Genomic DNA, 17,042 nt, shown 5'->3' with positions numbered 1-17,042 from the left:
GAGGTATCTCCTCCTCTCCTTTAACTCCTCTCTCCTCCTCTCCTCAACCTTATCCCCTCTCATTTTTAATTCCTCTCCTCAACCTTATCAATTCTTCTTATCTCTATTCCTCTCCTTCTCCTCTCTACTGCCAGGCCGGCGCGACGGCGGGACGCGATGGGCGGGTCGGCCAGTGTGGCGGCGGCGCGGTGCGCGGTGAGGCGGCGGCCTTCAACGGCGACCGGCGGGGCGGCGGCCTGTGGTGGCGGCCGGCCGGCCGGCGCGGCGGCGGCGCGCGGCGAGGCAACGGCTTTCTCTTTTTTTTTTTGAGAATCTGAGATTGTTGTGTGATGTATTTGATTGGATCTGAGATTGTTGTGTGATGTATTTGATTTGTGTGTGATGTGAATATGTGATGAATTTTGTAGAAGTTGTGATATAATTTTTTAAAAGATTTTGTGATGTATTTGAGTATTTGAGATGATCGATTTGTGGATTTGGAGGCAATTTGAGGATGAATTATTTGGGATTTTATGGAGGGATGGGGTGAAATCAATATATTTAAAAACAATGAAGAAAAGAAAAGAATAAAGAGAAACCGGAAAGAGCAACCGGATTAGCCTCTTTAGTCTAGGTTGGTGTTAGATCCTTAAAAATGGATTTTTACTCCTGATTTTTTCACCCGGGACTAAAGATAGCGATCTTTAGTCCCGGATTCGTAGTCCCGGTTAGAAAACCGGGACTACAGGGGGTTGCGAACCAGGAGTAATAACCCCTTCTCCACCAGTGGAAAGACTACTATCATGTATATGAATCAAAACCAACATTAAATATGATTTAGGGTGTTATATGCTAAGTTTTAAAAGTTGACGATGAAAAATAACATGTCCTACAATTTGGGTTTGAAAAATGAGACCTTCGAGCAAAGTTCAACGCCGACTTCAATTATCCCATTTTAAAATCCATTCATATTGTTTTGACTTCAAAACAGTGTGACTTTATAAATTATGAAAGAAATTTACAAATCAAGAATCTATGGTTCAAAAGAGATTTTCTTTATAGCTATATATGCAAACTTTCGAGAAATAATTATCTAAGGAACTATTAATTAATAAGTACGGAAAATAGATCAGGTAGACGTACTAATTTTGGTTCACGAGATGTCTCTTTTGATCCTTTCACAAACATGTGGCATTAACTTGCAAGATGAAAACTTCATCTACAAAGTACATATGAAGAAATAAAAGTAACACTCCAACTATACGAATTTGGCCGAAAAGGTAACCTGCTTTAATTTATTCTCTATTTTCTTTAAAATATTTTTTAAATGAAGGCTCATACCCTCGAGGCTTAAAATAGTTCCTTGCATGCAGACATATCTATCATGTGACTAAATATCAAGAGACGAAAAACGAAACATGGAGCACATCCGATCGACCAATTCGGTCATACATTAAGAGATTGGTTTAGAACCTATAGAAATACCTGCAAAGGAGTAGATGCATGCATGCAATGCAACTATATATATCACCGCTGATATGGCTAGATATGTTAGGCGTTATTGAAAATGGACACCTCAGAAATCAACCCTACAAATAATATATTGTCCTCTTTACATCAACAACCAACTTGCGCACATTAATTTTACGTACGGGTACTGCTTTTCGCTGGATGCATGGGAGATATGTTGGTCCCTATATATGTCCTTGGTATGTTACATAGATGAAGAACAATTTGACCCTATATGTAGGGTTGGTGGTTGGAAGGAGACATGTGGCCTCCCATCTTTTTGAAATAGACTATACGGCTGCATGTGTATTTACTATCAACATAATGACCTCTCCACCCCATATGGCCCTTTATAAAGGCACCCGCAATGGTTATCTATCGGCTCTCTACAAGATATTCATGTCAGCATATTTTTCTATTTGGAAGAGATTAAATGAAGAGAGAGAACAAAGCTATATACTAACCTGGAGATAGTCTATAGAGAAAAACGAGGCAATGGATTAGAGAGCTATAGATACCCATGTAGACATACCATTGAAGTGGTTTACTATTAATCTAGTCTATTGCTGAGATGTACATGTTTTATAGATAGCACCTTACTTTATCTTTGCGGGTGCTCTAATGAATGTTTTAACGACTTGTGTGTGTAATAGGATGTGCTTCGCCCACCTATTAACACTAATTAATTAATTAGCTAGATGGATGGAATATGGCATTGGACTTTTCTTTCCTTATATACCTAAGCGCTTAGGTAGCAGTTCTGTTCTTGGTCTATTGTTGGTGCCTTAAATCCTTCAAGAGTACTGATATACATCCACTGGTACAGAAACCGCCATAGGTGCCGGTTGGAAATCGGCTACCTATTGGTCGGGACCAATAAGAAAAACCGACACCCATGCCAAAATAGAACCGGCACCTTTAGCTTTGCTTGAGCCAAAAAAAAAAAGAGCGAGCCGGCTCGAATCGAGCTGAACTCACCATCCACACTCCACCGCCGTTCCTCCCTCGAGCCCATCCCTACTCCCCTTCATCACCACCTCTCGGATCCGAGATAAACTCAACAACAAACTAGTATATTCATCAAGATCTAGGTCACCAAGAACTAGCGAATAGTACAAATCATTAAGAACTCAAGTTTAGGACTAGAACTCAACAAGAAATCAAAAAGAGAAACTCAAGAACACATGCCACAGGGGTTTCTTCAAAAAAGAGCCCGTGCCACCGCTGTCCTCCACGGTCGCCGTCATCGCCACATGGGGAGGGTGCGGCCGCTGCCGCCGCCAAGTTGCGCCGCCGCCGCCTCTGGCAGGCGGGAGCCCGCCGCCTCCCCACTAGCTCCCCTGGCGCCGGATCTAGCGGAGAGGAGCTTGCCGCCTCCCCTCCCGCTGGATCTGGCAGAGGGGAGGGTGCAGCCGCCGCCGCTGCCGCCACCTCTGCCAGCCAGCCGCCGGCCATGGGAGGGGTGCCCGCCGCCGCCACCTCTGCCAGCCAGCGCCCGGCCATGGGAGGGAGAGCGATGCGAGAGAGAGAGAGAGGGGAGAGAGAGAGAGACGCGAGAAGGGATGGGATCGATGTGTAGATAAGGACTGTGTGGTGTGGACGACTAGATAAGGATGTTTGGTGGGTGTGGACCGTGTGGTGCTGCTGAGCCGCTGATGGCTCGGCTCGGCTTAAGCTATATGTGCCGGTTCTTTCAAAAAACCGGCACCTATAATATATGTGCCCTTTTTTCGCTAGAACCGACACCTATAGTGTTTAAAGGTGTTGGTTCTATATTTTTCCATCACAGGGAGGTGAGAAATTGTCTATAGGTGCCGGTTTTAAATAAACCGGCACCTATGAGCCGATCTCTATGAGGGTTTTTGTAGTAGTGATCCGACCAGATCGTGACTCCCGTCCGACCCATCCTCATCTGCCAATCAATTCTCTCCATGCGAGCAACTTCTCTGCATGTGGGCCAAGGCAAGAAATAGCTAAGTCCTAGTTGGACACAAGTCATACGTAATAGTTGTATGTGTAATAATTTTCATCCTTCAATATAACTAGAACAAATGCCCGTGCGTTGCAACTGGTGAAGGTTATTTCAATCTTATTATTGTTATACAGTTTAGTTAAGATGGAATTCACTGTGGGAATTCGCTTGGATATATATCTTTTTCAAAAAATCATGAGTTGTAATTAAGAGTGCGATCATCTCAAATTAGCATGTAAGTTTTTTTAAAGAGATTTCTTTTACAACTTCTTCTGTATTTCCAAAAGCGAACGAACTTAAAGCCTGACTCAAATACGGAAATTTATTTCCAAAAGCGAACGAATTTAAAAACCGATTCACATACGGATGACGTACCAAAGTACCAGAAAAACACCTTTAATTTTTATAATAGTAGAGATAGAGATAGAGATAGGCTTTCTTCCGACATCGAGCCAGGACATACGCTTTACAACTCTAGCAACATGTGGTCCCACGCACTAGACTGACCGCACCACACCAGATTAGACTCGAACAACGCCATAGGCTTTATCCTTGTGTCTCGTGCGCCAGATGTGTCAGCTCTCATGCGCAAACTAGAAATACTACATGGAAACGGAAACCATATTGACTGGAACCAAATAATTCCATAACTGAGAGGTTGAACAAAGACTTGAAGTGTGTATATATATAGTTTCATAGGACTAAATAATGGGATTGGTATTTTTGTTCTGGTAATGATGTCGGTAACGATAGTTGCGTTTGACATTTATATTAATCTTTTATTTATCATTTTGTACTATATAGTCAAATTAAACTTACATATGTTTCACAAGCTTGCTCAAGGTTTGTACTGCACCTTCAAGTTCCACAACCCCATGTACTCGGTCGATCGCCTAGCTAGCTTATTGCCGGTAACATTGCTAGCTTAGCTAGCTATCTATGGATGAATCCATTTATATTTGGTGAATGTTTTGATCTATTTAATTTCATTGCATGAATTGTTTCTAGTATATAGTTAATTTTTGACGCATGTGCTTGATTTCCATGTTACTCGTTTTTTATGAGATGAGATTTAAATTTGTAATAACTCTTGTTTGGCAGTTGGCCATTTATTGATCAATGTACAGTGTACAGAAAGCTGGTTGTATTTATTAAAGTAATTAATAATGAACTTGATAGTTCAAGATGATGTCTTACACTATTGAACCTTGTTCCATATGTAGTAGACTGGATTTATTTTTGAGTTACAGTACTTAGTAATGGAAATTAATGTATCAAACATTTTATTACATTATTGGTTGAATTTGTCTTTTCATATAACGGAAGGAGAGAAAGTGATGAGAGTTTGGTCAGGTCTTCAAAAAAGGATAAAAATATAACTGGTCTCTCTTTCCAAATTTTAATTTATTCTAGTCGGCCCTACATTAGGATTTTGTCACATTTTGTATGTTTGTCTAAATGTCAAATTAAGGAACTCCTAATAAATATGAAAACAATAGATAAGCTAGACAGACTATTTTTGTCACAATTGACATGTCCTTCCACAAACATCTGAGGATAGATTACTATTGTTCCATAAACATGCAAAACCAAATTTGATCTACAAACTACACATGAAGAAATAAAAGTAATAATCGAAGGAACATAACGAATCTGACTGATGAACCAATAGTCCGATATTTCTCCAGATACACAATCATCTGTATGTCCGTCTCTATTTTCTTTGAAATAACTTTTATTACTTATAGACTGCTTGCAACGAATGAAGGCTCATACCCTTAAGGGATAAAAAAAGTTTCCCGTGTTGAGCACCCTTTCAATATAATCGTATATAAAGATGGTGGACCAATCCCATAGTTTACAATTCAGTTTATAAATTAAACAGCAACCAAAATTTAAATTACAAAACTTAAATTTAGACTTAATTTAGGAAATTTTTCTCACAATTTAATTTCCAGCATTTGCTTTTAAAATGCTATGAACACATATATAAAATCTGTATTCACAAATTATTTTTTGGATGCAGCTTACAATCAGTAAAAATGAAACAATGATATAATTGCTTGCGGCGTTGGATCTAGCCGCCCCTGGTCTCATTTGGGTAGATCCGCTGGCCTAGAGGAGGGGCTGCATGTGGTAGCGGCGGAGAGGAGGAGGGCGGCAACGGCGATGAATATGAGAGGAGGCCCTAAGGTGGCAGTGGTGGGGAGAGATACTCCCTTGTCTCCTCTGGAGAGAATGAGGGGGCGAGACAAGAGAATGAGGCGGTGAGATGGATTCCGAGAGAGAATGAGTGAGTGATTAAGTGAGTGACAAAGAATGGACAGAGTCGTCAATAAAAAAAACAGCACATATATATATCTCATGTATAAATGTATCAATTTACTAAAAAAAACTGGCACAAATATTATTTGTCCAGTATTTATAAGAGGTTATAATGGCTTAATTTTATACATGTATGTTGGGTCGGAAGGGCGGGAAAAATCGCATATGATCCGGTTTTAATTAAACTGGCACGTATGAGCCGTGAGCATATGTCCCTATTATATTTTCTACCCTTTAATTAGTAAGTAGTAATTTTACAGTGTTTTTGGCTACATGCATGGGAAATATATGCTGGTCATTCCGTTCTTGATTTTGCTTGTGGCTGTCAGAAGTTATCTGGTTTCTGGTAGTATCAGTCCCTAATTTTATGGCCCTCAGAATGAATGATTTAGTACCTGTAATGGATGGATGATGCTTCACCCGCCTGTTATAGCACTTAATTCGATGGAATTAACATTTTTTTGGATGGAATTAACATAGGAAAAATTTAAGATAGAAATATTAGGAAAATATACTATATGGATAGAATTCATCGTGACATACACAACAAACTCAAGATAGAAATAATATTACTCCCACTGTCCAACAATATAAACATTTAACATATTTCCAGACCGGCGGATCCGTCGCCATGAGCTCAGGAGTGGCCTGATCCGGCCTCCACGAGCTTGGGGCACCAGATCCACCACGGCGAGCTCATGGATCCACTAGTGATAAGATTTGTTATTCACTCTGTGATTTGAATGTTGAAAAATAATTTGTGATTGATTAAGAAGAATTTGAGAAATTTTTGGGCTCAGAAGTGGGGTTTATGTGTTGATCGGCTTAATTCGAGCCAATGAATCGAGTCGGCTTTTTTTTTTTTTTGCATTCCTACAACATTAAAGGTGTCGGTTCCTAAACCGGCACCTTTAAGTCCTCAAAGATTCCCCCTGCTGGGTGTTGGTTGAAAATTTTAGTACCTATAACAGGTTCCTAATATTTAACCGGCACTTATCACCATTTCTGTAGTAGTGTATACTGCATATGGTTTATAAGACTCGAACCAAGGATTTCTCTGCCCTCACAAATTCACTTTACAATCTCACCAGTAAAATACCTTTTGTTTTATATTATATTTGACACGACCAAAGAGCTGAAATAGAAATGTTGACAACTGCAAGGTTAGCTTCCAAATAAATGTGAGAAGTTATATGGCAATTCTTTAATTTTACCGTCCTTATAATGTGTAAGTAGGTATCGTGTTTTCTAATATAAAACTTGGTAACAGGTATCTCAAGGTATTAAAATTTCACTGTAAAATTATATTAAGTACCATAAAATTTCTCCTTTTTACATCTAAGTGACCTCAAAACAAAATGCCATCAACTCCATTTCCACTTTCATGAAGTTTATTTTTCTTAATTTGAGATAATGCCTCATTAACTTTGTATCCCATCATCAAAATCCTGCATCAACCACTGCTAGGTACATACATAGTTTCATGAATATGTTCATGTGAGAGGTGGAATCAGAGATGAACACATTGCTGCTAGCGTCTATATATCGTTGGAAATGCCTTCTAATGCAAGCAAGCATATGCATGCATGCATGCATGCATGTATTGCCCAGTGGACTACTTGGTTATTGTAGAACCTGGAACTTAATTAGTTATATGTACTAAGATAAAAGCAGATACAATAGCAGGCTATAAACCAGCTGTAAACATATTTTAAGAAGGTAAATAAGGAGAGAGAATGACAGCGGGCTACAGATTTGTAGCCAGTTACAGCACGGACTCCAAGACGCAGTGTGTATATGACAGGTGGGACCAGATATTAATAGTGTACCATGTAACTATTGTATAAATGAACTATTAGATTGGCTATATATAAATTGGAGCTAGTAGTTGGCTATACTATTAAACTTGCTCTAAAAGTCTTCAGTAGCTACCACGTAATACTACAGTACTACAAGGTACCATATACAGCTGAGCTACGTCCACGCTCTGCTTTCTATAATTCGCATTTATGCGCCATTAAGTCCATCAGATCTCTCACACTGCTCTTGTTCAAAACTAAGATCGTCATTGGCCCCATGCTTAACCAACGCCATTAACACGCTATATATGTCTAGCATGCTCCTTTCATTTAGGCATTCAAAATGATAAGAAGCTACGTACGTTCTGGGCCAGGAACCTATCGGCTAATTGGCTAGCGATTAATGGTGATGCTGATGAGCTAATGTCCATGGTAGAATTTCGTGGGGAAAGAAAAGAGGGAGATCGAGAAGCTAAGTACGTGACCGTATAGCTTAAGCAGTTAAGCTTAATTAGCATGCTGCTGGCGTCGACACCGACACATCTTTAAACATAATAAACTTACTCCACCCTTTATAAATTACCAGTCATACGTAGTACTACGATTTAGCTAGCTTTATCCTAATTAACTCAAACATTACTATTTCACTGTTGATTTTTTTTAAAAATATATATAGTTTAATATTATACAATTTATATTTTTCGATTCACCATCAGAAATGCTATTATATAGTTCACATATTGATGAAGTATGTGAATTTATAAATATATTGATGGTCAAAGTAATGAATATTTCATTTTGAATAATACTAAATCGTCTTGCAATTTAAAACGAAGAGAGTTCGATCGAACAACATGACAAAGCTAATGTGTCTTCTTCTTTTCTTTTCTTCTATATTCACTGGGTCAATCAACCAAATGCATTATATTTTCTCCCTTACGGCTCCACGTCCAAGTTATGTGTATGTAAAAATACCTATTTTCTATAAGCCACTATATTATTGCGTAGATAGAGGCAAGTCTAGAAACGCCCGTATAAACAGGTTACTGTGAAAATGTTGTGTGTACTATAGTAGTACGTACAACTAATCTATGCAATCGCCAACTATTTGGACAGTTGGACTGCTCCCTAACGACGTACGCAGGGTTCCCACTCTTGCATGCAGAGGACGACGGTCCCGTACATGCATATGCATGTTGGCCTTAATTCTATTGCTTATACACCAATGCATGTAGCTGCAACAACAACATTAATTATTTCTAACATGAGAAATGTAAAGTGCAAACCATATATGTAATGAAAACCTAAAAACAATCATTGAATTAAAAAAATGAAGATTTAAGATTTATCCATGTTATCAAGAGCAGTAAAATTTTTACTTATGGTTAATTCAGAAATAATTTTTTACTCTGGATAATGTGGATAAATATCAAATGTACTTTTATCCAACGATAGTTTTCAAGTTTTCGCTATATATGTGATTTGCACCGTACATTTTTTTTCCTTCTACTAACAATGACCACGATGCATACGCATGGAGAATATACTACTCCCTCCATCCTAAAATATAAGGCATAACCACTCAAAAAAAAAATAAAGAAAACATTTAATCATCTTCTTAGTTAGATCACCTTGATACATGCAAACAATGTGATTGGAAGGTTTGATAATATAAGATTTAAAACAAATCAATTTTATAGAACCAAGAGATGCTAGTTAATGTATGTATGTGTGTTTTATATTATGAGACATTAAAAAAAGTGGTTATATATTATATTTTGGGATGGAGGGAATACAGAGTTTAACGACACGGACACCGAGGAAATGCTGACCTCGACGTTTGGCCTGTGAATAATTTGATGTGAGTCGTCGACGACCAATCAACGCAGCTCTCGTCTCCTCTGTTTATATAAATCCCAAAGGCCTCATTCGCTGCAGCTCACACACAACCTCTTCAATACTCTCACTGCAATTTCTGGAGCTCACACTGCATGCGCCGGCCAATAATGGCGACGACGACGGCGAGGTTGCTCCTCCTGCTCACGGTGGCGGGCTTCTGCCTCTGCCACACCACCTGCCAGGAGGCGGCGCCGCCGCCGCCGCCGTACTGCGGCAGCCTGAGGACGGCCGTGGAGGCGCGGAACATCATCGGGTGGAAGACGGTGCCGCCGCCGTGCGCCAAGTACGTCGCCGACTACATCACCGGCGAGCGGTACGGCCGCGACGCCGACGTGGTGATCAACGAGGCCATCGCCTACGCCGAGAGCCTCAAGCTCTCCGGCACCGGCAAGGAGATCTGGGTGTTCGACGTCGACGACACCGCCCTCTCCACCGTGCCCTACCAAGCCAACCATGGCTACGGGTAAGTATATATACAAACATGTACACTAGCTAGCTCATGCATACTAGCTAGGAATTCCATTCATCAAAAGCCAAATCCATACTCAACATTTAACAGTCAACCATCTTGAAAAAATGACAATCTAGAACTAGGATTGCAAAAATGATCAGCTAGCGGCAAAAATGAACAAAAAAAAAACGCCTTAGAAACTAAACAATAATTTTAATCAAAATTGGTTCGACTAAATAAATACTCACGTTAGTAGTCAAAAAGATTTTACTGATGACCATAGATCGTAGCAAAAAAAATTATATTGAACAAAATATCATATTAAAGTATGATGGATTATTCAATAGTTTGTACCATATAGACTCTTTAGTTTTAGTTTTCCTAAAGTTTAATAATTTCTGACTTCGGAGCGAATATATATTGATTGTACCAACATTGCGCTCTTATTCTTAGAATTGTATTACTTTAATTTCAACTGAAAATTAATAATTAGCGAGATTGTAATTGATCTAGACTCTTCTTTTAATGTAAAGCGCTATAATTATAAAAAATGACCAATGTAATTGGAACATATATAGTTAAATCTTTTTTTCTCTAGCTAATAGCTCATGTCCTAAATATAAGTTGTTTAAAAAAAAGGATAGGAGGAAACATTCTCTTTTAGTCATCTCGTAAGTGAAAATTTCAATTTTAACTTTTTTCAGTGTTCCTCTGATAAGTACTTTAACTAAAAACGCCTGGATTTCAGTGGAATGGAATATTCAATGTCGTAAAAAATGCTTTCTTCGTGTACAAAATTGAATTGAAGAAAATGCATACATTTAGAATACCCAATGGAGTATCAATAATAACTGCCAACATATACAGCATACGGATTGGTGACCTTAACTGATCCCCCTTGATTAATTTGCAGAGTTCAACCGTTCGACAACCAGAGCTTCCTCAAGTACGTGGTGCAGGGAAGCGCGCCAGCACTGCAGAGTACACTGCGGCTTTACCGACGGTTACTCCAGCTTGGTATAAAGCCGGTGTTCCTGACAGACCGCACCGAGGACCAGAGGACGGTCACAACCAACAACCTTATTAAGCAGGGCTACTGCAATTGGGAGAAGCTTGTGCTGCAGCCGGTTAGGCTTCAGACCTCGACGTTGGCGTTCAAGACCTGCGAACGACAGAAGCTGGTGAATGATGGCTACATCATCGTCGGCAACATTGGCGACCAGTGGAACGACATCCGCCGCTCGCCGGATGGTTGCCGCACCTTTAAGTTCCCCAACCCCATGTACTATGTCGACTAGCTAGCTAGCTATCCATGGATATATACCTTGTTTGTGTCTGTTTCATCTACTCGTTTTTTGTCATGAATTTGCATCTAGTAATTAATCTTTGACGCGTGCATATGTTTGATATGTTTGTTAATTTTTCGTGAGATGAAAATTGAATTTGTAATAACGCTTGTTTGGCAGTTGGCCATTGATTGGTCAATGTACTGTGTTGAGCAAGCTTGTTGTATTTTTACAGAATTAATAATGGAACTGATGGGCCAATATGATGTCTTGCACTACTTAAAAAAAAAGGTATTTTGCAGGCGGACAAAACGTATTTCACAAGCGGACAGCAATGACGTCTGTACCTCAACGCCCGTAAAAACCATGATTTTCCTAGGCGGGCAACTGATCCGCCTGCGAAGAGATTTTGTTATGCTAAAAAAAATTGCAGCTGATGCCGTTTTGGCCAGCCGCAGCTTCCTATTTCCCATTTCCCAATTCCCAATTCCCATCCAATCTAATCCAATCCCCCATCTCCAAAATCAAATCGAATCCACACGGAAGCATCATAAATTCACAAACAAAACAAATCCATCACACCATCATCGCAGATGGCCGTTGTCGGTGGAGCAAGCAGTCACCGCTACCGCGCCAAGCCACCGGAGCGAGGATCTAGGAAAGGGAGGAGAGGGGAGCCGCCACGTGAGCTTCCGCCACCGCCCCTCCTTCCCCCTACCGCCTGGCGGATGCTCCAGGATGCCGTCGCTCTACCAACCAAACCTCTGGCCAAGGAGAGGGAGAAGATCCGGAGGAGAGGAACTGGACCTTGCCCACCGCAAGATCCGGAGAGGTGGAGCCGGAAGCCACCTGCCGCAAGATCCGGAGGGGATGAGCCGATGCCGCCCGCAACCGTTGCGCTGCCCCTCCACCTCCCTACCACTGGGCGCTGCCGACCTACCCCCGGACCGGTGGGGAAGAGCCGACGCCACCCGCCGCCGGCACCGCGCCGCCCCTCCTCTCTACCGCCGAGTGCTACAACCTACCTCCGGCCAGATCCAAAGGGGAGGAGCCGACGTCACCCGCCGCTGCCGCTGGGGAAAGGAGAAGAGGATACATGCTGAGGAGAGTGAGGGAGAGGTGGGAGGGGGAGTCTTTTACCCCTGTGCCATTAGGAAAGTTGTTGCTTACCTGTGTGCCACAAAAAAGTTTGGAGTTACCTGTATGCCATGAGCCCAACTTTCGTTGACCCGTGTGCCATTTTGGATGGATGGATACATAACAGAGGTGTTAGGGGCTATATAAAGACAGTTTTGCCCTTGTGTACAATAATGGGTTTAAAAAATCAGAAAAATTAAAAATAATTTGGAAAAGGCGTTAAAAAATCAGAAAAAATGGAAAATAATATTAAAAAAGGCAAAAAATCAGAAAAAGTGAGAATAAATTTTAAAAATGATTAAAATTCCGGGGAAAATTAGGAAAATGTGGGAAAAATTAGAAAATGGTGGAAAAAATAAGGAAAAATCGGAAATGATTTTTTTGAAAAGGAAAAAACAGGTGCATGACCATTGCATACCAACAAATAACGACATATCACAAGGAAAAAACAAGGGCATGACCATTGCACCCATAGCGACAAGTTCATATCAAACCATACATGACCATTGCATCCATAGCAACAAGTTCATATCAAACCTAATGGATCTGATGCATCATAGTCCACCACAAGCGGGTAGATCTCGATCTCAGATCCAGATTACATCTCGGAAGAAAATGAAAAGGCAAAGTAGATGGATGGATGCAAGGGATCAATTCTAAAAAAACCAGATCCCTTCTAAATTTCCTCCGCAACAACAGCAGCTAGAGCAACGAGACGAATCCCACCCGGGTTTTATATACACGCCGTCGCGGCGATGCCACCCCCGGCGGCGGCGGCGAGTTGGACTCATCTCCCTCCTCCTCCTCCTCCGGCGGAGGCGGCGGCGCGCCTAGGCGGAGTAGGCGAGGCGGGAGGCGATGGCGGAGTGGTACATGGCGTCGTGGAAGCTCTCCGTCTCCGCCATCCTCGCACGCAGCTCCCGCGCCTTCTCCTTCGCCGGCGTTGGCGCCTCGATGTAGTCGGCCTTCCCCGACCACCCCAGCAGCAGCGCCCACCACTTGCCGCTCTCCCCAGCCACCGCACGCGCCCTCTCCATGGCATCGCACGACCGGGCCATCTTCTTCCGGCGGTGACGGCTCCGGCGAGGCGGCGGCGTGCGGCTAGGGTTAGGGTGCGGCGGCGTGCGGCGCAACAGGGAGAGAGCAGGCACTCACGGGAGATAGCAGAAGAGGAGAATAGAGCTGAAAATCCTTTAGGGGCAAATTAGTCATTTTCATACATGGGTCCCACATGTCAGAGCTATGGAACCGTTAAGTTCTAACAGAAGGTGGACGGAATGGCACACGGGTCAGTGAAAGTTTTTCTCATGGCATACAGGTGACTCCAAACTTTTTTGTGGCACACAGATAAGCAGCAACTTTTTTAATGGTATAGGGGTAAAAGACTCGTGGGAGGGGCGGGACTTAACGATTTTTGGCTACGTAGGTGACTATTTTTATGGTGCTCAATATTTTTGCATGCAGACCTCTTAAGGTACCGCCTGCATGGGAAAATATATTTTCGCAGGCGGACGGCGATCTCGGACCCCGGTTGTCATTTTCGTAGGCGGCCATTTAGCTCCGAGAGATCTACCTGGCTAAAAAAAAAATGTCATCGTCGGAAAAAATGGTTTTTCTAATAGAGTTGCATTCAACATATTCGAGGTTCTTTGAGTTTAGTTTTTTATACATAAACAGAAAAGTGATTGGAGTTGTCAAATCTTCAAAAATAGTAACAAATTAACTTATCTCTCTCTCTAGAATTTTTAGTTTTATTCGAGATGGCCTGACTGAATTACCAGCATCAGGAAATTTCTTGAGTGCTACAAAACCACCAAGGAAGTACCAAAACCGTCTAGAAAAGGATTGTTGGTGGTTTAGAATAAAGCGCAATAAAAGGCGCAATTTCTTAATTTGCCGATTCAGTGAAACACCCGAGAAAACTACCATGTACTTGCAGTCACTCCTCTATAAATATACAGTACAATTTATTGCCACTTTACTTAGCACCATCTAGAAAAGGATTGTTGGTGGTTTCGAATAAAGCGCAATAAAAGGCAATTTCTTAATTTGCTGATTCAGTGAAACACCCGAGAAAACTACCATATACTTGCAGTCACTCCTCAATAAATATACAGTACAATTTATTGCCAGTTTGCTTAGCACCGTTAAGGAAACAGCAATTTCCTCGGCAGTTTTGCTAGCCCACAAGAAAAGTTTTCACCAGGGCCATGCTCGGTTAATCCCAAGAGGGGGATTAAAGGGGATTTATTCCACATCTATTATAGTGTGAAATTATTCCCCCTCAAACCCTTCCAATTCCCTTCAACCCCCTCCAAACCGAACAAGGCCCAAAGGAAATTCCAGATTGGGTTAGTAATTAGCCAGATATTAAAATGGTAATTTAAAATCCACTCTTTTTGGGATTTGATCACATTTTGGAGATAGAAAGTCGATTTCAAGACCTTAAAGACTACGATTATGTTGTTGCAGGAATTATAAAAAATTAAGAACAAAAGAAGATAAAATAATCGTTCATGATATATATGTCCATTCACAAACATGTGAGGATATATATAGTATTGCCACTTACGTACATTCCTCCATAAAAATGAAGGATAAAAATTAATCAACAAATTTAAACTATACATCGACAAATAAAAGTAACAATCCAACTACGAGTTTAACTGAACTTTACTTTCTTGCCTGATGTGATGTATTTTTTAAAATTTTCCACGAATATGTAACACAGCCATCTATGTTTTCCATCTTCAAAAATGTTTTGTAATCACTTGGACTGCATGCAACAAAGGAGGGTCGTACCCCCGAGGGAGTTCAATAGTTCCGCTAGAAGACATCCATTATGTGACTGAATATATCATTATAAGAGAAATAATAAGGGAGATGGATTTTTATCTCTCAACAGGATGTCTCCTGGTTTCTTGTTTATCATTTTTTAAAAAATAAATGATAAGATCACCTAAAATTTTATAGTCTGTTTCTTAGGGTAGTTTCACAAGTTTAGCATAATCATTGTAAAATATTTATTTCCGTGATAATATTTATTTATTACATATCAGGACAATCAATTTGTGTTATACTTAGATTTCCTGCCAAATAGTACATTTTCTTAACACCTATTCAAGTATGTAAAAACATAATTTGCCGAAAATGAGAATGAATAGAATATAATATGAAGATAAAGGGGTCATGCAACCATGGAGATGCTGATTGGTAATTTGGTGAAGAAGCGCGTGCGGTGGCTCAAGTACATGAGAAAAAGATATCTTCGCAGATATGGTTATGGTTGAGCGGATAGGGAGAGAGAAAATATAATGGAGAAGATAAATATAAACCCTAGTCATATCCTCGCAGTACTATCCGTGATCTTTATTTACATATAAATAATTTTAAAATAAATTCAAATGAATCCTCATTATATGTTTATAAACCACAAATAATATGTAAAAACACATTCAGTATAGAGGGAGGTTAAAGTCAGGCGAACGTGTGACTATATACGCTAGTTAATATTGAAAACAAACACCTCAGATCGATCCTACGAAGCGTCCTATTTTCGCTGTTCACAAGCAACCATGAGCTTGCACAGATTATTGTTGAATACTCCTCCGTTTCGAAATGATTGACGCCGTTGACTTTTTATCATATGTTTGATCATTCGTCTTATTTAAAAAATTTAATTAATTATTAATTCTTTTCCTATCATTTGATTCGTTGTTAAATATATTTTTATGTAGGCATATAATTTTACATATCTCACAAAAGTTTTTGAATAAGACGAACAGTCAAACATGTGCTAAAAAGTTAACGGTGTCAAACATTTCGAAACGGAGGGAGTAGTAAATTTGTTTTCTGTATGCATGGGACACTACACCTTATAGTTGGTCCATATGTTCTTGATGGTATCAGTACGTAAAATGAACTAACTTGACACTCTAGGTAGGGCATTGCTTGCATCCATTCCTTGGTGCATATGCATCCATGGTGGTTGGCCTGAGGTGTGGCGGGCCCACGATTTTAAGGGAGGGTGTTCAAAAATTGCACTATAACATCTATAATATATACATGTTAATAATATAAGAAAATTGCCCTCCTCCTCCAGCCGCCCAGGCCCGCCGGCCGCGTCTACGCCGCCTAGCGCCTCCCGCGCGAGCACGTGACTCTAGGGCCACGCACGCCACCGACTTTGCCACCGTGCTATCAATCTCGTTCCCGTTTGGCCGCAGGGGGTCGGACTTGCCTCCCCAGATCCGCCGTGGCCTCTTCCTCAAGCCAGAAGCGGCGCCGTCGGCGCCTCCGTTGCCCGATCTGGGTACGGGTGGGCCGAATCCACTGCGACCGGCCTCGTCGGTGCCAGAACTAGCGCCGACGGTCGCCACCCCCCTCCAGCTGAGATCTTGGTGTTGCCCCAACCGCTGTGGCTGGAGCGAAGGGAGAGGCCCCACATTTGTTGTCCTTGATGTCGCTTAGCTTTGTCGGTGGTGGTGAGGCGGAGGAGGAGAGGGGGAAGGGGTGGCGGCGGGGTTTGTGGCGTCGCCGCCCGTGTTGCCCTGGAGCGGGGCGACACGGGGGCCTAGTAAGGCAAAAATCACAACGTGTACTTTCCTTAATCTTAAGCGCTATAATTCCAAATATGACCAACATAGTTGGTGATATATACCTAAAATTTTAATCTCTAATATCAA

At 41.2% G+C, this 17,042-nt stretch overlaps 1 protein-coding gene across 1 annotated transcript; it reads left to right on the top strand.

The window, feature by feature from the left end:
* The first annotated feature begins 9,471 nt into the window (after positions 1-9,471).
* LOC4338021 (acid phosphatase 1) lies at positions 9,472-11,481 on the top strand. Its single transcript, XM_015783345.3, has 2 exons — positions 9,472-9,946; positions 10,848-11,481. Exons 1-2 carry the CDS (start codon positions 9,576-9,578, stop codon positions 11,230-11,232), a joined length of 756 nt encoding a protein of 251 aa, XP_015638831.1. The 5' UTR covers positions 9,472-9,575; the 3' UTR covers positions 11,233-11,481.
* The last annotated feature ends 5,561 nt before the right edge of the window (positions 11,482-17,042 follow it).

The sequence above is a fragment of the Oryza sativa genome, chromosome 5 (genome assembly GCF_034140825.1).
Source record: "Oryza sativa Japonica Group chromosome 5, ASM3414082v1".
NCBI lineage: Eukaryota > Viridiplantae > Streptophyta > Magnoliopsida > Poales > Poaceae > Oryza > Oryza sativa.
This window is presented reverse-complemented; position numbering and strand designations above follow the sequence as displayed.

What these genes read in the sequence shown, in the direction of transcription:
- LOC4338021 (XM_015783345.3), top strand. Translation starts at nt 9,576, where the DNA reads ATGCGCCGGCCAATAATGGCGACGACGACGGCGAGGTTGCTCCTCCTG. An exon ending in CAAGCCAACCATGGCTACGG is followed by an intron (nt 9,947 to 10,847) that starts GTAAGTATATAT and finishes ATTAATTTGCAG; the next exon opens with AGTTCAACCGTTCGACAACC.